Below are 22,483 nucleotides of genomic sequence, written 5' to 3'. Positions count from 1 at the left end.
AACAAAAGCAACTGTTTATTTAGACAAATGCATTTGGGTTCACAAGCATCACTTCAATAAAGCTCTGCTGAGTAGTGAACAACGATCTCTAGTCTCTGTGTCTTTTCTATGCCCCCCCCCGCCCTTGGGTGAAAACTGCCCTTTTGCTTATCTTCATGTGAGCCAAAACACCTTCAGACAGGTAGAGACTCCTTGGGACAGTCTGGGATTCTTTATGATGAGTAGGTCCCCGTACCCTGCACAGCCAGCACAGCCAGGTGGTAAAGAACAGAGATTGTTGTCAGTACAGTGCTCTTTTGTCCAAGGTCTATTTCCACACATAGAAAATGGTAAAATCATTGAAGAGATTGATTTTTCTCCATCAGGCTTTTTAACAAATACTTAAGCAACACTGCATCTATCTATCTATCTATCTATCTATCTATCTATCTATCTATCTATCTATCTATCTATCTATCTATCTATCCATCCATCCATCCATCCATCCATCCATCCATCCATCCATCCATCCATCCATCCATCTATCTATCTATCTATCTATCTATCTATCTATCTATCTATCTAATCTCCATGGAATGTATCCGTTGACAGTCAACACCATGGACTACATTTCCCATGAGCACTAGCGGCCATTCTAAAAAATCACAAGCTCCATCATGGGACCGTGTGTCCCCACTTTTTAACAGCGCTGGGTTTGGGGTGTTTGGGTCATCTATTCTGGCAGAATGGCGGTAGAAACCATTGCACCCGACTGGGAGTTTGATCGATTTGACGACGGTTCACAAAGTAAGTGCTTTGTCCGGTCCTGACATGCAGAGGAAGACCGCTAAAGTTAATTACCTTAGCATACGGTGCTAACTGGCGTTGCTAACGAGACGCTCGTCCACTGGGCGCCGTGTATTTACTGAAATAAAACACCTCACACTGTCTTAACTCGGAACATTTTCATGCCAAAAATAAATATCGTCGAAATAATTTCGGGTAACATTTAGTTAAAGTGAGCTTCCAGCACACGTAGGAGGAGATAGCTTCAGCTAAATTAGCAAATCAACGCTGTTTGTCATGAACAGCTGATCAGTTGATTTGTGTTGACAACTGCTCAAATAACGGAACTTTATTTACATTTAGTTTTTTTTTTTTGTTTAAAAGGGCTTTTTCTATGTGCTACTTCCTCTTATTTATGGCTCACAAAAATTTTAATATTTACGTTCGCTGGTTTGTATTACGAGCAGAGTATAAAACCCTCATCCATTACTTAAGCAAAATAATAACACGGAAATCTTGCAAACTGCTGTTACTTCATATTAATAACACACGTAAACGTAACATCATTCGTAATATGTCAATATTTAAAAAAAAAAAAATCAACAATAGTATCATAAGATTGTTTAATTATTACATATATTGTAGATTTTTTTTTTATTACGTACATTTTAAGCATTTGCTTAATGCATAATTCTTAATAAGAAACAAATATCTGTAGCTCATTAAATCTCATGGAGTAGAAATTGCAGTTATTTTTACGTAAAATGGAGCAAAGTAAGAAAAAGTTTACACTCTGGAGTACAAGAATCTCTAAACTATATTTAAGTACACTTTAATTCAAAGTCACTAACAATGTAAAACCTTTCTCCTGACAGAAATTCACACAGAGGTTCAGCTGAAGAACTACAGGAAGTTTCTGGATGAGTACACCTCTCAGCTGAAGGGTATCGAAGAGGCTCTGGACGACTCCATCGGAGATGTGTGGGACTTCACTCTGGACCCCATCGCCCTGAAGGTAAAACCACAACACCCAGTGGCTTTACTTCAAACTGAAAAGACTGCCACTGCCTTTACAAGAAATATAATTTGTGTAATTTCCTTCCTAATACTTTCTACTCTCTTTCAGCTTCTCCCTTATGAGCAATCGTCCATATTAGAGTTGATTAAAACAGACAACAAGGTAAATAATCAAAAGTTCTATATTTGATATCTAGTTTTGTTTTCTTTTGTTTTTGGTCTTGACCGTTATATCTTGTATTGTGTGCAGGTTCTGAACAAAGTGATCACGGTTTATGCTGCTCTCTGTAGTGAAGTTAAGAAGCTCAAGTATGAGGTAAGCGTGGTGAAAACTGTGTGCTCTGAGCTATTGTGAGGTTAGTTTGTGTTTTTCACCATGTCTGCCTGCTCCTGCTTTAAGGTGCAATGTGGAGTTTACTTGAAAACAAAAACAAAAGTAGTGTTCACAAAAAAATTGTTTGTATCCTTATAAGTTTAACGAAAGTATTGAGTGCATTTTACGCCACATAATATATTAACAAAGCTGTTTTTGTTGTAGTTGTTTTTAAAAAATATATATATATATATAATTTGGTGTGATTATCAATGACATCAGCGACATGTGTATATATAGATATATAAAAAATGCTAATATCCCTTGTTTGTTTTGTTCCGTGTGACATTAATGTGTCCTGGATTTATGTTCTTTTGCAGGCAGAAACTAAGTTCTACAACGGCTTATTGTTCTATGGAGAAGGAGGTAATCTGTTGGCTTCTACTATTTGCCATCATTGGTGCACAGTGTTTCTTAATTAACTGCTAAAAATATGAATTATATATGTGCATTTGTGTTGCAGTGTCTGACACCAGTGTTGTTGAGGGGGAGTCCCAGATTCAGATGGGCAGATTCATCTCCTTCCTACAGGTGGGTGTTAAATAATTCCTGTTGTAACCTCGTTCACTGGAGTCCAGAAAACATCGGTAGTTTCTCTCTTTTTTCTTTCGTAGGATCTTTCCTGCTTTGTGTCAAGATGTTATGAAGTGGTGGTCAGCATTGTTCATCAGCTGGCTGCCCTCTACAACAGCAACAAGTAAGATCCACGAACACAAGTTACACAGTCAATGTACTGTTCTTGTTGGATAGGTTTAAGGACAGTCATTGTAGAGAGAGGCTGTTTTAACGTAATACAAAATGTACAAAATAATTTTTCTTCTCATATCTTAGGGGTGCAACAAAAATCATCGAGTCGTCAGGTGTCCATTTCCAGGTTGGTTGTAGGATTTGATGAGGTTTTATTTATGCCTCTCTTTCGGTAATCTGTGAATATTTCAAGTATTCCTGACCGTGCGTGTTCTCCGTTCCCTCCGCAGATAGTGTACGAGCACCTGGGCGAGTTGTTGGTGGTACTGCTCACACTCGACGAGATCATGGAAAATCACGGCACACTAAAAGATCACTGGAAGATGTATAAAAGGTGAACGGATGTGACGCGCGCACACACACAAAACTGTTGTAAACAGTGAAATGTAGGAAAAGCTTATTTCTTAATGTAGTCGTGTGTACTGTATAATAACTGGTGGTAAAAAAAATTCCGTCCTTTACTGCTACAAAAAAACCTATCAATTAAAAAGGATAGATAATCCAGATGAGTTTGTAGTGGCTTATAGAAGTGAATTGAAATCAATCATATAGCCAGGAAAAACGACCAATTTGTTTGTTATTAATCACAAAAAAATACCGTCACACTTTACTTTTTTGTTTTCAACATAAATTAAATGCATACATTTAATCAAGAAGGAAAATATTTTACATAATTTTCTACTGTTATAATACCTACAATCATTAAATCATTCAGCTAACTCACTTTGTGCTCATATGTACTGTATTCATCTTCTATATAGGTTATTGAAATCTGTCCACCACAACCCTGGGAAGTTTTCCATCCCCGAAGAGAAGCTGAAACCATTCGAGAAGCTCCTGCTCAAGCTGGAGGGTCAGCTGCTGGACAGCATGATTCTGCAGGTGACTTCTTCTCTTTCATGCCTTTTTAATGTTGCTACTAACTTCTTATGTACAATATTCTGAAGCTGATTTGATGAATCGTGTGCTGAAAAGTACGGTTAGTTTTGAGCAAACATGCGAACAAAGCACTGTCACCATAGATTGACGTGACTGAACACCCCTCATGATGTGTGACAGGCCTGTGTGGAGCAGAGATTTGACGATCCCGGGGAGGGAGTAACTGTTGCCAAAAACAGTGCCTTCGCTGAGGAGTTCGCCTTCAACATTCGCACCATATTCACAAACGTGGAGGCCAAAGTTGGTCAGTTTGTCCTCTGATGTTAGATTGGTTTCATTTAGTCTCACTTCAGCTTCATTTATGGCTGCGTGTCTGTTCTGTTTTTCAGGTGAACCTTCGGAAATTGACCAGCGAGATAAATATGCTGGCGTCTGTGGTCTCTTCGTGCTTCACTTCCACATCTTCAGGAGTGTCGACAAAAAGCTCTACAAGGCGCTGCTCGATGTCTGTAAGAAGGTGATTCGGTCTTCTTTGCCTGCAACGGCCTTCCCTCATTCTAATTTTGTTCTTAATCTTTCGACATCGTGCTCACGTGTGTGTCTCTGCCCACGCTTTTCACGTAGGTTCCAGCTGTCACTCTGATTGCAAACATCATCTGGTTCCCCGACACGTTCCTCACCACTAAAGTTCCAGCTGCAGCTAAACTGATGGATAAGAAGAGTCTTCAGGCCATTAGGGTTCATAGAGACACCTACCTGCAGCAAAGAGCTCAGACATTAACAAAGTCAGTGGCACCGTAAATCAGCCACATATTTTTCCATTTGAGTCTGATTCTCAGATTTAAGAATCTTGATTTTTTTTTCTGTCATATCTCTCTTTAGAGATGTTCAGTCCTACTACGTGTTCGTAACCTCCTGGATGATGAAGATGGAGTCCATCTTGTCCAAGGATCATAGAAGCGACAAGTTGGCAGAAGACCTTAACAGCAGGTGTAATGTGTTTGTGCAGGTAACTATCAATGGTATTATCATATAGCAAAGCTCTGCAGAGCTGAACATGAGACTAAAGAACAATTCACCGCATGGCGTTCACATTTCTCCTCCGTTAACTTCAGGTGTGAATGCACCTGAGATGCGTTGAGTATCTCTCAAAATAGAGACATGACTGTATTGATTTATTGTTTTTATTTATCTAAATAAGCTCCCTGTTTCAGTCTCTCTCCGTGTTTCTGTCTGTTTACAGGGCATCCTGTATGCTTACAGCATCAGCACCATTATCAAGACCACCATGAACATGTACATGTCGATGCAGCGGCCCATGACCAAGACCTCTGTCAAAGCACTCTGTCGACTGGTTGAATTACTGAAGGTGTGTGTGCGCACGCGCTTATAGTGTTTCCCAGCTCTTAACCAGTGCAGTTACTCATTGTTTCAGGGAAACTATTAAGTAATATCATGTGACTCTCCCCCTCAGGCTGTGGAGCACACATTCCACAGGCGCTCCATGGTTGTAGCCGACTCTGTTTCTCACATCACTCAGCAGCTGCAGTCACAGGCGCTCAATGCCATTGGCATCGCCAAGGTAAACACAAACACACAAATCACACGACCGATGTTACATTACATTACATTTCATTTAGCTGACGCTTTTATCCAAAGCGACTTACAATAAGTGCATTTCAACCATGAGGGTACAAATTCAGAACAACAACAATCAAGAAAGTACAATTTTCTTCGAGTAAGCCAAACTTCAAAGTGCGATGTTCACAGAAGGAGTTTGTGATATAAGTTTTACGATTGATTTTTTTTTTTTTTCTCTCTGAAGAAAAGGGTGATCTCTGAGAAGAAGTACAGCGAGCAGCGGTTGGACGTGCTGTCGTCTTTGGTGCTGGCAGAAAATGCTCTGAGCGGGCCGAGCACAAAGGAGCGACGGCTGGTGGTGTCTCTGGCTCTATGTGTCGGCACTCAGCTGGTATGTTGGGAGAAGTCGGGGATTAATGGTACACACACACACTTCTGATACCTTTTGTATTTCATTTAATTCAAAGTTTTCTTAACTTTCTTCAAGAAAACCTTCAAAGATGAGGAGCTGCTTCCGCTCCAGCTCGTGCTGAAGAAGCTCGATCTGATTAGTGAGCTGAGTAAAAGGTGGGATTTTATTTCCTCGCTTCTTCTTCTCACATCACAAGTGCAACATTTGTAGTCGTTGCATGCCACAATCCATTTTGGCTTCTGTCAAGAGCTGGCAAACTGATTAAATCACCCAGGAGGTGAAGAAAACCTCCAGATGCCATTTGGTTTCGGGCCAATGTGACGGGCAGCTTTCATCTTGTGAAGAAGAAAGCCGGTGTTGTGCTCTAACATCACCTTGTTAGAAAAGTGTGTAAAAAAATAATGGCACAGATTGTCACATCACTGGAAGTAATTTCTTTGACCTACTTTGAGATCCTTTAGGTTCACTTGACTGTTTGATCCTCAGGGTGAAGCTGCAGTGTGACTGTAGTTTCCTTTACTGGCACCGAGCTGTGTTTCCCATCTACCTGGATGATGTATACGACAACGCTGTGGATGCAGCACGAATACACGTAAGCAGACCGGCTTCTCCATAACACTGACGATTTGAAGCATCCTTTCTTTTAATGTGATTGTAATTTGTACTTCTTCTTTTCCTGCTCGTCATGACTGGCTGTCCCGTTGTTCTCTGATTGGCTGGAGCAGTACATGTTTAGTGCACTAAGGGACAGTGTGCCATCCATGCTGCACGCCAAACACATGGAGTCATGTGACCAGCTGCTGGAGAGCTACGATAAGGAGATCATGGACGTGTTCAATGAGGTGAGACGTCCCCATGTTCCTCTTCTACCTCCGTGAACCTTTTATTTTCAGTTTAGTTTCATTTTCTCTTTCCTGCATCTGTAACTCCTGCAGCACCTGCTCGACAAGCTGTGTAAGGAGATTGAGAAGGACCTGCGTCTCTCTGTTCACACCCACCTAAAGCTCGACGACAGGAACCCTTTTAAAGTCGGCATGAAGGACCTGGCCCACTTCTTCTCCCTCAAACCCATCCGGTTCTTCAACCGCTTCATTCACATCAAAGGTGCAGAAAAAACTGTTCATTCACATGCACACACAAATCATTTCCATTATACTGAGAAGAATATACAAAGGAACCTTTTTTTCAATGAATTAGTGGTTGAAAATTAGCTGGTGTTTTATTGTTTACATTCAAAGTTGAAAAAATAGCTGTTTTAGAATTTTTTTTTTTTTTTACCCTTTTCTAAAAGCATTTACGTCCCTATTTTGAATGAAGAAACACACATCTCATCATTTCAGTGTCTTCAGGCTGATTCATAGTTTCTTTGCTTGCGAGGGTCTGAGAAACTAGATTGTCTGCACAGCAATCTGGATCCTGTACTGAATAGTGTAAATGTGATGATGTTCTGTAGGTACTGTATTTTCCATCCGTGGCTTTCTTCATGTTAAGTGGTATTATACACTATCTCTTATTTTGAAGGGTGGACTTGTTCCTTGTTGTCACGCTGAACACAATAAACGAAGGAGCTCCCCTTTAGTTACCAGGCAGTTGCCAACCTGTGTTCTAGCTGTTCTGAGTTCAAATCAGCATACTTAAAAACTATGAATTGGCCTTCACCAGTTATCTGTGTGTGGTAGGATTCAGTAAAACCTTGTCATGTCAGTGTTAAAAGTGTACTGTGTGTAATGTGTAGGATGGAAACCTGCTGGAAAAGACGATGATCAGATGTGTCTTATTTTTGAATGTCCTTGCAGCCTACGTGACTCACTACCTGGATAAAACTTTCTACAACCTGACCACTGTCGCTCTGCATGACTGGGCCACCTACAGTGAGATGAGAAACCTCGCTACGCAGCGCTACGGACTCACAATGACCGAGGCACACCTGCCCAGCCAGACCCTGGAGCAGGTCCGCTCGGTGGCACCTCGCACATCATGGCGGAGGTTGAGTTTTAAGTGAAGGGTCGACTAACTGTATCCTCTGTGTTCTCATCAGGGTTTGGATGTTTTGGAGATCATGAGGAACATTCACGTTTTTGTCTCGCGCTACCTTTACAACCTCAACAACCAGGCAAGACTCCATATTCATCTTCTCACCATTACACCTCACAGTGATGTTGTCTCTGCATTGTCTACAGTTCACACTGAAATCCCTGCTTCCCCACAGATCTTCATAGAGAAGGCGAGCAACAACAAGCACTTGAACACCATCAACATCCGTCACATCGCCAACTCCATCCGGACACACGGCACGGGCATCATGAACACCACAGTGAGTTTTTACAGGAAAGACAGCGGTGCGTGCGTCTCAGCGTGTCTCTCCGATGTGTATGTATGAAGGGTTTTGGTCTGACCTGTTGTTGCACGTCTCCTCTCTTCTGCCATCAGGTCAATTTCACCTACCAGTTCCTGCGGAAGAAGTTTTACATCTTCAGTCAGTTTATGTACGACGAGCACATCAAGTCCAGACTGATCAAGGACATACGCTTCTTCAGAGAAACAAAGGACCAGTCTGATCAGAAGGTAAGCTTTTCTCTTTCTGCTGATTCAGCCATGTTACCGGTTACACAAACGAGGCAAAATATACATTCTTGGACCAGATTTTTTTAAAATATAAATCCTGTCTTATCACACCATGCGGCTCCCTGCTCACGGTTGTCCAGCTTTAGTTGTTTATGTTTTTTGTTGTAGTACCCATTCGAGAGGGCGGAGAAGTTTAACCGTGGCATCAGAAAGCTGGGCATCACTCCTGATGGACAGAGCTACCTGGACCAGTTCAGACAGCTCATCAGCCAGATTGGTGAGAAACTCTTCCTGGCTGATAATCTTTCATTCACCCGCAGGTGCACGCAAAGACAACACCATTTTCACACGGTTCTCTTTCAGGTAACGCCATGGGCTACGTGCGTATGATCCGTTCTGGGGGCCTCCACTGTTGCAGCAGTGCGATCAGGTAAATATGAAAGCCATTCATTCCATTGCAGGTTTTACATATTTGTACTACTTTTTTTTAAATTCAGTTTGTCGACTGAATAGGTCTTAAGAAAGTCTGGATGCTTCAGTTACTATTATTTTATGAGGAAACTTCCGTCATATTTCAGTAGTAAGTAGTTTTTGTATCTGTGTCGTCTACAGATTTGTCCCGGACCTGGAGGACATCGTCAACTTTGAGGAGCTGGTGAAGGAGGAGGGACTGTCAGAAGATACCCAGAGAGCTGCTGGGTGGGTGAAATTTAAAAAGCCGTCTCTCCTGTCTCCAAAGTATTACTTGCGTTTGTGTGTTTGTCTAGCAGGCTCTTATTTCTGTGTTTTCTGTGAACGTATTTATTCATGGGACGGATGGGGATTATTTGAAATCAGATTTGAGTCTCACATTTTTATCACGCACCCCGAAAATTGTGCCGCTGTCGGTTCTTTTCGACCGAATGTTCCTGGGAAACTCCCCCACGAACAACCTGCCCTCCGGGGCTTTTTTTTTTTGCACCACCAATTGCAACGCTGAAGTGAGCGGCCGGCGGTTGATATAGCAAACAGAAAGAAAATGACGCACTTTTCCTCTACACACAACAACGGTCCATTTGTCTGTTTTTTTTCCCCATTTCTTCAGGCTAATGTTAAAAGCTCTGATTTACACGGCTCATATTTTACACTGATTCTTAGAAATGGTTGTGGTCAGTGTTGCGTTTGCTCATTAGTTCGACCACTCACTGTACAATGATGTTACTATAGCTCCTCTTGTGCTGTGAAAGTACCTTCCCTGAATTACGAGCTATAAAAGTCCTTCGGAACGGCATTATAAGAATTGCGATCTTCCTCAGTTGCTGCAGTGTGAAGACAGAAATTGGGTGCTTTTTTTTCTCAGAACTGTGAAAAAACGTTCTCTGAATGGGCCTAATTTTTGATACACTCTATTAATTGAGCGTTGAGTGCAGGTCCACTGTTATACCTGCGGAGAGCACCACAGCTAGACAACAACAAAAAGGAATCATCGCCTGTTGTTTGCACAGTCCCTCTTTAACATTTCACATCTTTCCCAGCGTCCTCGATTCAGTGTTGGGAGATTTGACCAGCAACTCTGCAGAGGGGACGGAGTACTTCAAGATGCTGGTGGCCGTGTTTGCACTGGAGTTTCGCAGTGCAAAGAATATGCACCTGAGGAACTTCTACATGATCGTACCCCCTCTGGTCAGTGCTGATTGGTTTCTATGCTGAGACCGCTCATGTTCTGTCCTCTCAATATTCATCCGTATTTACTTACTTTTTCTGCAGCGTTTTCATTTTTCTCTTTTACTCTTCTCTCTCACAATAATTAATACACAACAAATCTGTGTCATAGACGGTAAATTTCGTGGAGCACTCCATCAGTTGCAAAGAGAAACTCAACAAGAAGAACAAAAGTGGAGCTGCCTTCACAGACGATGGCTTTGCAATGGGTGAGAAGGAAGTAGAGATAAATCACATGCATAGGAAGAAGCCTCCTGAATCCTTGCCTCTGTATTGGCTCTTGACATACTCTTGTCTTTTTCTATCGCTGCTGTGTCTCTGTCTCTCAGGTGTGGCATACATATTAAAGCTGCTGGACCAGTACCTGGAGTTTGACTCTCTGCACTGGTTCCAGGCTGTCAGAGATAAGTACAAGAAAGAGATGAACGCAGTGATGAAGGAGCAGAACGTCCAGTCTTCCAGTCTGGACGAAAAGCTGCTGCAAACTATGAATCTCACCCAGAAGAGGCTGGACATCTACCTCCAGGTACAGTGGAGTCCATCTATCTGCTTCCTTGTCAGTTCTTCGAAAAGCAGGCCGTGCTTCAAAGAATGTGTCATCTGCCTTTTAAAATGTGGAATTATTTAGTAACAAGGAACCTAATTTAGGAGCTGCTGTAGTGACTGTTGTAAGAGGATGTAGAAATAAGTGTCTGAACTCTTTGTCTTCCTTTCATTGCAGGAGTTCGAGCTGCTTCACTTCTCGTTGAGCAGCGCCCGGATCTTCTTCCGAGCTGACAAGACTGCAGCCGAGGAAACTCAGGAGAAGAAAGATAAAGGTCAGTGGATGCTGCAGTCATTATTACTTTATCATTATTTTAAATGTGCAAAAACCATGGAGACAGATTGTACCCTAAAAAGATGAATCATGAAGTCTGTGTCAGTAGAGACTTTGCCATTTTTTCACCAGAAGCTGCCAAAGCAGGAGGTCCTTCAGACGGCTCCACCCCCACCGAAGCTGCCTCACAGTGAGCCTCACTGTGAGTTCAGCAGAGCTGTCACATGTTGGATTATAAATGTGTGAATCCTGCAGAGGGAGGGGAGCATGAACCCGAGGAGAGGAGCTCACACTGCACTTGGTGTGTCTGTGTGTGTGTGTCTGTGTGTGTGCGTGCGTGCGTGCGTGCGTGCGTGCGGCGGCTCAAGATAAAAGACTGGAAACTGCTTAATGTTTTTTAGGTCTCTCGACAAGCAGTCATCTTTATCAGAGAAAGAATGTGTTCTTGAGGTGCTGCTACAGGAAGTTTCTTTCCGTGTTTCCCCTCTACGGGAACATCAGTGTAACAACCCTCAGCTGGCTCTCAAGTGTCGGCAACATCTAATAACTTGAATTCGTAGCATTTAAACAAGCGATTTGAAAAGATCATCTGGTGAAACGAGTCGAAGGTTAAAGAAAATTCTTTCCTTTTGAAATGTTCACGCTCAGTCTGGATGGACTGGATTATTTTTCTACAGTAGAAGCCTCATCGCGGTTTTTCCTCGCCTGATCAGAGAGGAGCTCAATCATTTCTGTCGTCCTTTTAATTTACCGACTCTGCTGCCTCTTTGCTGGTGTTCTAATTGTTAGTGATTGTTTACAGCATTTCATGGAGGCTCTGCAATGAGAACTCTTCAGATTGTTTTTTTGTTTGTATGATCTTATGCTTGTGTGCCATATTTGTGTACTTTTTCTTTGTCCACTTTATACATTGTATCAAATAAGGTGTGTACGGTATGTGCCTTTCTTAACTGTGGATACTTGTTTTGATAACCTAATCAACTAATACATCATAACATGCAGGATACAGTACTAAAGTTTCATTATTTTCCTGCTGCACTGGAGGTGTATCATTACACTTTTATTGTTTCCTGATTTTGTATCTATAAACATGTTATTACATTCCATGAATTAACTTGCTTGGAGAGAAAGCTTCAGTAAAGTCTTTGAAGACTATTAAAATTTGCACTTTCAACAGGATTTAATGACTTAATGAGGAGTTTGTATTGAAAGCCTTCAAAGTTAAGATACTGCAGAGGGGCTTAAAGCACAGGTTACATGCTCAATCACTGTTTGCTTTGGATTTTGCCCGGTTTAAACATGTCATATGCGAATGCTTGCACATCTCTACATTACAAGTGAAACTCCAGCAAAGTAGTTCATCACAGATCCCTGACTTTAAAATAAGATGTAAAAATACAACACACACAGTGGTTCAGGAAAGCCTTTTCTGCTTTAATACAAAGAACAGAAGCTTTTAACTTCAGAAAATACAAGATTGGTCTGGATTTTTTTTCTTCTTCTCCTCAAATTGCCAGTTTTCCGTTTCCTATGAAATGCTGCTGTTCACCGCTGCTCAAACAGCTGGAACTGAAATACATCCCTTCTTTTGCTTTGGACTTGAAACTCGGGGGATGATCTCCACGTTTATTTTGTTGTTGTTTTTTTGGCTGACAATCAGGCCTTTCCTTTAATGGCATTTTATTTCTGTATTATTTTAATATAAGTGCCCACGGTGCTGTGCGACACCCTGTCCAGCAGTTCCAGAAAATTCCTGTTACGTCCACATATTGCATCCATGCTCACCTCATAAAAACGAGGCACAAGGCAGGGCAAAATTTCTTCCAAAATAGATGTCATATATATATATATACATACATATATATATATATAGCAATCATATATACACATTCGTACATACATATACTAACTTATGTGATGCAAAGAAAAAAATTTACACATTTCTTACAAAATCGTAACAAAGAGTGGAAAGTGTTTGTTTGCTCTGGACCAAAGTCATGTAGCCTCTGTGAGGATTTCTCCACATTCGTGGAAACCGAAGTACGAGTCTCCCAGATTTGTGTCCATGTTCGGCAGGCACAAAAAGTCACAGAGAGAAGAAGAAACAGATGAGACAGAAAACAGTTCGGTCGGAGGAATCGATGTCTAAACTGAAGGGAGAAAAAAAAAAAAAAAGAAAAAAAAAGGGCGGGAGATGGAAAGGGATGCATTTGGAAAAGTTGCATGAACTCCCTGAAGAAAAACAAAAATCATGGAAAAGGAGATAACAAAAGAAATGATCAGGGAGTGTTCACATAAAAAAGCACAAACAAATTTTGTGTTCTTTTATTACTAAATATAGTGCAACAATAAACATTGCATTTCTTTCACCCTTTCACTTTGCTTTCCCCGCATTTTCTCTGTTCTTAACACTTGCTGTAAATACGAGCTGTAACCTTTGTTCTGTCACTGTCCCGTGTGCCACAAGGTCAGTCCTCCTTTCTGGGAGACAACAGGCTTCAGATTCAGAGACGTAAACATAACACAGACCCTGCTCAAAACAAGAGAAAAAAAAAACAGGAGGAACATAAAGAATAAAAACAGAACAAGTGTTGGTTTGTCGGGCAGCATGTAAATTTGGAAAGGCAGGGCAGTTTTAATGGTGGCGACGACCCCCGCAGTCAAATAGCCAAATCCTCGAGGAATTAAAACCAAGCTGTGTGAACCACAGCGCCCCTCCTGGATAACAGTGTTGTGTGCAGGAACAGCTGCGGCCTTTGGACTGGTTGGGCCTTAGAAGGCCTGCTGGGCTGGGTTGTAGTTGAATGTTGTTGACACGTGAGGCCTCTCTTCCAGCTTGTCATACTCCAGGTGAAATTCCTTCAGGGATGCAGACACAGTTTTAACACGATAGCTGTAATCCCCCGACGAAACTCGAATTTATCGCAGATGCCTTTTCGCCACATAATAACACTTACCTTGGCTACTTTCCTCCAGTTAAGACAATCAAAAAAGTAGTAGGTACCCCTCTCGTAAGAATTGGTCTTCAGTGTGGGCTCCATGCCGGGTGCCCTCGTTATCCAAACCCGCTCCTCTTTGTGGTACCTCCAGTCCCGGTTAAAGCTGGAAGACAAAGAAATGAAAAAAGAATTATGACAGAAGGCAAAGGAAAAAAAAAAACTCACAATTATTACACAAATACCTGATTATAAATAATTGAGCTGACAGCAATTATTTTGCATAATCAATAGAGTCGTTTCCATTCATTTGTGTAAAAAAAACAAACAGCTGAACAGACATGTCATGTTTCCATCAACATTTACACATTGTTTTCTACTGTTTGAGGTTTGACTAGTGCTCTTTTAATGATATCATTTCACTGCGCCCCTTTCTTCTGCTTCAGTTTAAACGGCGCACGAGTAGAGGAGCAGCACCACCGACTGTTTACCTCGAGATGCTCAACTTCTAACACTCAACCGACTGCATTTCGATGAGCATCTATTGAAGTAAACGTCACGAATTTAGTTGCAAGGCCAAACACCACAGCCAACAAATGGCTCTTCTTCATCATCGGGTGTATTGTTAACTTGGGATCGGGCTTGTACTAAAATAGTGACGTAAAATGAACACAAAAAGACAATGAAGTTGTTCAGCGTAATTGCTTGTATGACAATTTATCGTCAATTAAAACTTTACTGATTGTGACAGTCCTTCCGAGAGGCTGACCAGTGACCGTTGTGGAAATTTCATCTCAATAATCTCAAAAACCACACGTTGAAACGTTTCTGCTGACAACGCATTTTTGGCAGACGAGCTGAAAATTTCAGGTTAGGTAAAAAAAAAAATATAAATAAAAAAGTCTACCCATGAGATACAAGCCGACAGGAAATGTCGCATGGTATAAACCTCAGAGAATGGATGGATAATAGCTGCCTGTCTGCAGCAATCCTCATTCAAAAGGTTAATAGGGTTTTTCCATTAGTCGGGGTTGGTTTGCTGTAGCTGCACCACAATGACTCTCATCTCCACCTCCCAGCTCAGCTCAGTCTTCTGTGGCTGAACTTGTGCTGGAGATTAGAAAGCTGTTATTTAAAGTTTGTAGCTTCGATCTGAATCGATGTGGTTTGGAGTTTAGTTTCCTTCCTGTGTTGATGCTTCTGATATCAGCCTTATTTAGCTGCTTATGTCTTTGAACTGCCCCTTACTGATCCCTTGATTTTGCTGCTACCGCTTCACATGAAAAGCTTTTAACGGGCAAACAGACAGAATAAATAAATACAAGTTACTTTATTCACCACACAGGAGGAGAATGTCTATGTTACAGAGTATCACATCGCATTAGCAATAAAACCTGTAAAGAGCGTCAGCAACAGGCTGCCACTAGCACAGTGCAATCTTTGTTCTCACCGAGTTGCTGATCTTCATTATCAAGGACGGAAAACAACTTTCCCAAAAGCGTCTCGACTTTTCTGTGATAAAAAAAAACCCTCTCGGTACTCACAGCTCTACTGCTGCCAGAAGCTGTAGCAGATCTCCGCCGTTCATGTAGTACAGGTAGAACAACAGGTCCTCGCCGTATCGAGCCAGTTTAATTGCAGCCAACTAGAGACAAGACAGCAAAGAATAAGGAGAATTAGCTTTATACTTACAACCTCAATCCTGGAATATCAAACTGTGGAGCTACTCTGGAGCTCATCCTTACCTTGTCTCTTATGTGGATGTTTGTTAAATACTCCGATGGAACATGGAAGTCTGAAAATGCAGATGGCGGTAAAAGTCAGCAGTCAAACATGTATAACTTCGATGTGACACCTCTGCCAACAGCATCCTCTCCCACATACAGAACGGCGCGTTCGTGTCTTACCGATGTCTTGAGGTCGACACGGTGATGAAGCCCAAGGAGAGGCGAACTTGGGATACAAGTTTCTGTCAGAGGAACATTGCAAAAAAGTTCACGTTAGTATTCATGTGAACTAAAAACATTTGAGATAAAACTCACAAGTAACGACACAAACTATTAAAACAGAAATCATTTAAACAATGATCCTGAGAATGCAGCCAGCTGGAGGGAAACTGAACTAGTGGAGTGTCTTTCTGCTTGTTTTTGTTTTTTTTAAATAAAAATCAAGGCGTGAAGTGAAGATATTTTTTTACAACTGATGGAGAAAAATACTGTTGTGCATTGTAGTGTGAAACAGAACGACCTCTGTTAAGTATTTTTCACAATCTGTCTTTAATGTTAACAATCTGGATTGTGTTAAATTACAATTCGATATTTAAAGCCACAGCTTGATTGTTTGGCTTCAAAATACTTTGGCTGTACTTCTAAAGAAGAAATCTCAAGTTTGTGTCATGTGTTTGTTTTTTGTACCCTTTCTGTGGTAAAAAAAAAAAGTACAATGCGTCTTGCACAAAGAATTTATACGAGCAAAGAAACAAATCTGCACCAGCTTAATCCCATTTTAAGTGGTTACTTGTGACTGCGTTTTGTTTTTTAACCAAGCAAAGGTCCTCATACACTTGCTGAGTCATAAGGCCCTAAAGGTAACTATATTTACAGAAGAATGTTTGTCTTACTCTGGTGAGTTTAAATTGAGTCCCAGTGTCGTGAGGTCACTTCCTAGCGCCAGATGCACCATCCCCGGATCGGTCTCTGCCGCCCGGATGAACGTCAGCAGGCCAATCATGCCAAATTGGTCTGTCACCATTCCTGAGGGAATGTTCGTCACCCGACCTGCAGCGGCACGACAAACCAGAGTTCAGCAAACCACAGAAACTGGGCTGTGATTCACAGTAAATACTTACTTACTGTCAAAACACCTCCATATGTCTAAACCACACTTTTGCACGCATTGGAGAGCAAACCAAGCCAATTATTTGTTTACACTGATGGTCACAAAAGAGGTAATGGAAAGATGATGATGGTCTGTATGACAGTAAACATTATTCGTTTTGGTTTCCTCACTGTAGCCTATCCGATAATTATCTAACCCCAAATGCAGGGTAGAGAGCCCAACTGCCTCACCCAAGTTGTGCGATTAAGAAGGGATGTCTCAGTGGAATTGGAGCGATACGATTGGCTGTGAGGTCTCACCATCGGGCAACACCTGGATCCCTTTCTTCTGGTTGTTGTTCTGTGCTGAGGTCGTCTTGTCTCCGGGGAACTTGGGCCCATCGGCGTTGGATGTGCTCTTGCTTGTTGAGTTCAAGTTCTAAATGGGAACACCATTTTTAAAATCACAGAAAAATTATTAAAACGATTATTATGAATACTTCTTTTTGATCTGCAACCGAAGCGCACACACAAAAAAAAAAAAAAAAAAAAAAACGTCCTGCCAGAGTTTGCAGTTTAGCCATCAGTGGCTCTTACTTACAGATTTACTGTCATCGTTGTTCAACGTGGGGTCCTTATAGTTTGGGCCAGGCAGTGCAGGGAAGTCCTCGTTATGGATGGAGAAATCCTGTGTCTGTTCAGTTGATGGCTTCGTCACCATGCCAACTTAATGATGAAGAAAGTGAAGTTAAGATAACAGTTTCCCAAAAAATTATGGCAAAAGGACATCAATAAGCTCGTCGGTGGCGATTAGATCTGCACTGAGACAAACTCTTTGCTAATATTATGAACCAAATCAGGAATCTGAAATCAATTTCCTCTGTTGGGAGAATCTCCTGCCTGTAGATTTATGTGAGCAAAAATAAAACATTTTCTCCAATCTAATGGCTCACCATAAGGAGCGCGTCCAGCCAGTGGGTTGAGCACCGGTGTTGGGTTTCCAGTCCCTTCTCTCCGACTCCTGTCTGCTAATGCAGGGAAGTCTGACAGATCCAGTCCTGTTACATTTTCACTCCCATCTGCATCAATAGGACAGTTAACAGCGTGTAACGTGTAAACCTTAAATAAAGTCTAATTGTGTAATAACGCGGCAGTTTGAAGCCTGATAATGTAACCTTATTACACAGTCAATGAATGGAAAAATAGCCCTCTCATTGGTAATAACTATTGAAAAACGCAAAAGTTAATTTCTACAGTATTTTTTTATTGTCTGCTTCAGTAATTGAAGATAAATTCATAAAGCTGCGTTAACTTTTTGTTTTTGTTAAAGAGTCAGATTAGTTTAAACTGTTTATCCTTTTGCGACATCTAAGTTTCATGCTTGAAGAAGACAGACTTCTGCTGAAAGTACAGAAGATCCTCTTGTAAATTGTAACGAAAGCATCTTAAATTATTCTTTCGGTAATCAAATATAAAAAATGTCACACAGCAAGTGTTATGTTTGTTATCAGGTTACACCCTTTTTTTTTTTTGTTTTTTGTTTTTTACATTTTATACAAATGCAGAGATATTAAAGTGATGTTTGTCTCGATGAAGCCCCAACCTGAGTTTAAAACACATGGGTGAAACACACCAACCTGTGCCGTTGAAGATGTTGCTTGATAATGAGTTGTTCATCCCGAAAGCCTGATTGCGGTTCATACCAAATCCTGACATGCTTAAGAGAAAAAAAAAGACAAAAAGTTTTAAAGAAAAAATTTCAGGAAATGTAGAGCACAGAGTACAACAGCTCTCCGAGTGTGTACAAGTTATACCAGATCCGTCTACCTGTTTATGGTGAAGGGCTGGCGTGCTGGCTGCTGTTTGGGCATACAGATGATACTGGGTGAGCTGCGGTTGGGGCTTCCCAGACCCGAGCTGCCCATACTATTGGTCCTGCCGCTCATCCCAATGCCTTGACCGACCTGAGAGTGGTTCAGCATGTTCCTCGTATTCATCGGTAATGTCCCCCTGTTCAAAATCGGGTCTGACTTAGTGGATTTATATTTTTTGTTAATGTCGTGTTAATTCCCATTTTTATTTCCAGGTGACGACAAATGTGTATCTAAACTGTGTCTGAAAGCTCATAATCAAGCCACCTGCTTCAAACACACCTGCTTGGTGATGGAGGGGTATGGAGGGACATGGGGGGGACTCCTGTCGTGGGGGTGATATGACTCGGTAGCTGCGTGCCTTGTGTTAGATTTCGGTTTAACTGAGGCGTATTGTTCCCCATTCCCCTTACCGAGAAGCCGAGCGCACCTGCAGAAAGTTGAAGAAAAAAGAAGAAAAAAAAAACACAAAATCTGTGTAAATAAAACCCAGAGATTCTTCAGTCACACGTTCCAATTTTCAGTAACTCTTTGTTATTTGGACAAACTGCGAAGATGAGACGTTTCTTACTATTATAAGTACATTACTTATGAGAAACTGCTGCAACAGGCTGTTAGAAAAACATCAAACACTCACTTTGTGGACCGTACAAACTCGCGCCAAGCTGCGACAGCTGACCCGACGACGATGGTGAGGGAGAGGACAGCATCTGGAGGAGAAAAAAAAACAAAAAAACATTTAAGGACGGGATAAAAGCATGATAACTGGAAAACCTCTCCCGCGTAGCCGAGGGTGCAGACACGGGTACCAAAACTTACATCTTTTTCCGACCGATGTGGGAACATCGACGGCTGGTTGTAGTACATGCTTTCATCAGTGAAGTCGTTATCGACCACTTCGACGAACTCTACAAATTTCTTTCTAGCACCAAACATGCCTTTTGTCACCTGAGGAGGGAGAAGAACTGCAATTAAAGACGTGCATGGGGATTAATAAAGTGAAATAAAAAATAAAATAAAATGAAAGAAAAGACACAAAAGGTTGAAGAGCGACCTGACTTTTACTGTGACCTACAAATTTCAACACTCAGGTTCCTCCTTGAATCTGAACGTCTCCATTTAAGTTACACCAACTACCGTGCTGCCATTAAAGTACAATATGTCTCAAGTGAACATCTTGTATTTAGGTTGTATTAGATCTGAACTGACACCACATAACCCTAAAAAACAATGTTTAAACTTTTGAAAAACAAAGACATCGTCTTACTCTCCACCTTTAAATTAAACGGAACATTACGAGAGCATCAAAAGTCTTTTTTTTTTTTTTTTCATTTTCTTTGTAATAATAATAAAAAAAAAAAACACTGCGACGTATTTGGCTTTTATAGGATGTTGAAATAAAAGTTTCGGAGAGGTGTTTTGTCTACTTTTGCAACGATGCACACGCGTACGGGATGATAATGTTGAACTTCCACAACAAAATAAACAAGTACTTGCAGCCATAAAAAAAAAAATGTCTCAAATAAACCAGATGACAGCACAGCTGACTGCCAGCCTTCATCCCGATGAACTTCCGACTATTACTGTATCTCAGACGCTGAATAGTTTGTTTTTTTTGGGGTCACTGTTCAGAGAGAGAGAGACTTGATAGTAATGCTAACAGGCTAGTTAGCCAACATTAAGTGGAAGAGGCTAACGTTAGCAGGCTTGTTGAACGGGCTACCCGAATAAATAAAAAGGAGCGACGTACCACAACCTTTCCACACTAAAAAAAAAACAAAACAAAAACGACGGTTCAGCTACAAAGCAGCAGTAATGCCTTCATATAGCCAAAGTCAGCTGTACGTTGTCTCAGTTTACGCTCCCGTTTTTTTTTTTTTTTTTTTTTTTTTTTTTTTGCAAGGCAGCTACAAACCTGCCGGAGCTAAAAAAAAAAAAAAAAAAAAAAAAAAAAAGGTAAAATTAAAAAAAAAAGGCCAACGAGCCGCTGCGTATCAAAACGGGAGGAAACAGCGAGACGAACGACTTCGAGCCGAGGGGGTTGGATTCAAACCGAGCCGCTTAAACGTGACGGAAAATCAGTATTAAAAAAAAAAAAAAAAAAAAAAAAAAAAAAAAAAAAGAAAAAGAAAAATACCCTCACCGCATCAATTCCCCTTCGCTTCGTTAGATCCAAGATGGCTGTTGTTGTATTCTCAATCGAGAGAGGGATAACCTTTACCCTCTGACCTTTACAACCCCGCTGACCACTTCCGTACACACAAAAAAACTGAACAGGTCTGAAAATGGGCCCCAGCTCCCCCTACAGGCTGCTGGGAAGAAGGAAGAAAGAAAAAAAAAAGAGACAAGACAACTCAGAAAAACAAATTTGAAACATTAATGTCGATTTGTCGGTGATATTTGAGCAGCTCTGCTTTCTGTCTCCCTCCTGTGATGCTTCTCACCTAATGTTACAATATTAGGTATGGTAGGTATTTACTTTATTAATCCCCGAGGGGACATTTTTTTCGCTACAGCAGCATACAGAAGCAATAAGATAATAATAGAAATAATAGAATAAAATAATAGAATAGAATAGAATAATATAATAATAAAAAAGCAATAAAATAAAATAGCAGTAAAAAATATAAATATAAAATATAAAATGCACAGTATATACAGTACATTATATATCTATATATATTATATACAAACAAACCAAGAAACACAGTCAACAGTGTTATTGTACTGTGATGGATTTTGCCAGAGGTGAGTTATTGTACAGTCTTATTGCAGTGGGCAGGAATGATCTCCTGTATCTGTCCTTGTGACAGCGGAGCTGGAGGAATCTTTTAGAGAAAGTTATTATAAATAACAAGCACGGTTTCATGTATTTCAGTTTGCCCAGACTAGATAATTTGATGGATATACTGCAATGCAATAAATTAGTCACAGAAAACTTACCGATCACACAAAGTTAGCATCTGCCCCGGACTGTGAAGGCCCCTGAAGCTCCCATGAAACTGTGTAAAATAAAAAAAATTTAATGTGTACTGATGCCCATGTGTCCTCTGCTGAATATGGGGCGTGATGTCAGAATCTAGTTGTATGACCTTTATACACGTACGAGGATAGGGGACCGGTGGGTCCAGCAGTAGAGGGTATAGGTTCATTTGGACGTGCAGGATTCTTCCATTATTTGTAACTGAATTAAACTGCATGTTAATAAATGAGCTTGAGAACAGCAGCTTTGCAAAAGTTCCAAATTACTTGTTGTTTCCAAAACTTTCAACCCCATCTTATGGCCTCCTCAACAGATGGCTTCATGAACCATCTCCATTTGAGCAGCCCTGTTGACTGGGTGTGGCTGAAAGCTTTGGAAACAACTAATTAATAAAAAAAAATTAAAAAAATAAACCTTTTCAGAATTTAGAACTTATCATAGCAGGGAAAGTGCAGGTGTAACTAATAGCAATATCTAGGTAGCCCACGACTGGAATAATAAATGACACCTGCTATAACATATTTAGATATCTGCCATGAAGCAGGTGTATTGTGGCAGTGACATGCTTCTTTCTATGTGCCTGCTCTGAGCGTTGCCTGTTCGAGCCCCCCCACCACCACCACCACCACCGGACAGTAAGTGGATGCTGGGAAGTGCAAAAATGGTGTGTCAGTGAGTGAAAGCAGATGAGGGTCAACCTTTTGCCCTTAATGATAAGGAAAATGAAATCCCTTCCCATTTTATCTGGTTGAAAAATAGCCCTAATGAAGGTATGCACAGGCGAATCACACCTCAGGCAGGCAGGGATGACATGCAGGATGACATGCAGGATGACATGCAGGATGACATGCAGGATGACATGCAGGATGACATGCAGGATGACATGCAGCCTTATTGCAGTTCAGAAGTACGACTCTAGAAAGAGGAGTAGGAAATGATATCCCCATTTGAACAATATGCCAAAATGGAAAACTAAGTCACGATAGGTTTGATTTGAAGGATTTTTAGCATAGTTCTGTT

The 22,483-nt window shown here is 41.0% G+C and overlaps 2 protein-coding genes across 6 annotated transcripts; one reads left to right on the top strand and one right to left on the bottom strand.

Moving 5' to 3' along the window:
• Window positions 1-654: 654 nt before the first annotated feature.
• Window positions 655-12,036, top strand: washc4 (WASH complex subunit 4). Of its 2 annotated transcripts, none has more exons than XM_069162076.1 (33): window positions 655-786; window positions 1,641-1,780; window positions 1,892-1,945; window positions 2,033-2,098; window positions 2,476-2,521; window positions 2,619-2,686; window positions 2,770-2,852; window positions 2,987-3,029; window positions 3,133-3,236; window positions 3,664-3,784; window positions 3,962-4,085; window positions 4,171-4,298; window positions 4,406-4,566; window positions 4,664-4,790; window positions 5,025-5,150; window positions 5,256-5,363; window positions 5,607-5,753; window positions 5,850-5,929; window positions 6,261-6,366; window positions 6,500-6,616; window positions 6,710-6,878; window positions 7,571-7,725; window positions 7,813-7,887; window positions 7,984-8,088; window positions 8,205-8,339; window positions 8,508-8,616; window positions 8,703-8,769; window positions 8,952-9,038; window positions 9,854-10,001; window positions 10,153-10,249; window positions 10,370-10,566; window positions 10,762-10,858; window positions 10,993-12,036. In XM_069162076.1, exons 1-33 carry the CDS (start codon window positions 726-728, stop codon window positions 11,049-11,051), a joined length of 3,510 nt encoding a protein of 1,169 aa, XP_069018177.1. In that variant the 5' UTR covers window positions 655-725; the 3' UTR covers window positions 11,052-12,036. The 2 variants fall into 2 exon arrangements, with proteins under 2 accessions (XP_069018177.1, XP_069018176.1); XM_069162075.1 differs by having other exon boundaries at window positions 10,990-12,036.
• A 234-nt stretch (window positions 12,037-12,270) lies between these two features.
• On the bottom strand, window positions 12,271-20,661 carry cnot2 (CCR4-NOT transcription complex, subunit 2). Of its 4 annotated transcripts, none has more exons than XM_069162079.1 (15): window positions 20,624-20,661; window positions 19,300-19,428; window positions 19,118-19,190; window positions 18,763-18,910; window positions 18,437-18,619; window positions 18,247-18,326; window positions 17,563-17,688; window positions 17,211-17,335; window positions 16,931-17,048; window positions 16,414-16,570; window positions 15,701-15,762; window positions 15,539-15,588; window positions 15,338-15,438; window positions 13,815-13,959; window positions 12,271-13,716 (listed from the first exon to the last, which is right to left on the bottom strand). In XM_069162079.1, exons 2-15 carry the CDS (start codon window positions 19,414-19,416, stop codon window positions 13,630-13,632), a joined length of 1,572 nt encoding a protein of 523 aa, XP_069018180.1. In that variant the 5' UTR covers window positions 19,417-19,428; window positions 20,624-20,661; the 3' UTR covers window positions 12,271-13,629. The 4 variants fall into 4 exon arrangements, with proteins under 4 accessions (XP_069018180.1, XP_069018178.1, XP_069018181.1 ...); XM_069162077.1 differs by lacking the exon at window positions 20,624-20,661 and adding an exon at window positions 20,231-20,372; XM_069162080.1 differs by lacking the exon at window positions 20,624-20,661 and adding an exon at window positions 20,231-20,372 and having other exon boundaries at window positions 17,563-17,652.
• Window positions 20,662-22,483: the final 1,822 nt, after the last annotated feature.

Source organism: Embiotoca jacksoni, unplaced genomic scaffold (genome assembly GCF_022577435.1).
Source record: "Embiotoca jacksoni isolate LCO1_2020_lvr unplaced genomic scaffold, fEmbJac1.0.p SCAF_3, whole genome shotgun sequence".
Classification (NCBI taxonomy): domain Eukaryota; kingdom Metazoa; phylum Chordata; class Actinopteri; family Embiotocidae; genus Embiotoca; species Embiotoca jacksoni.
This window is presented reverse-complemented; position numbering and strand designations above follow the sequence as displayed.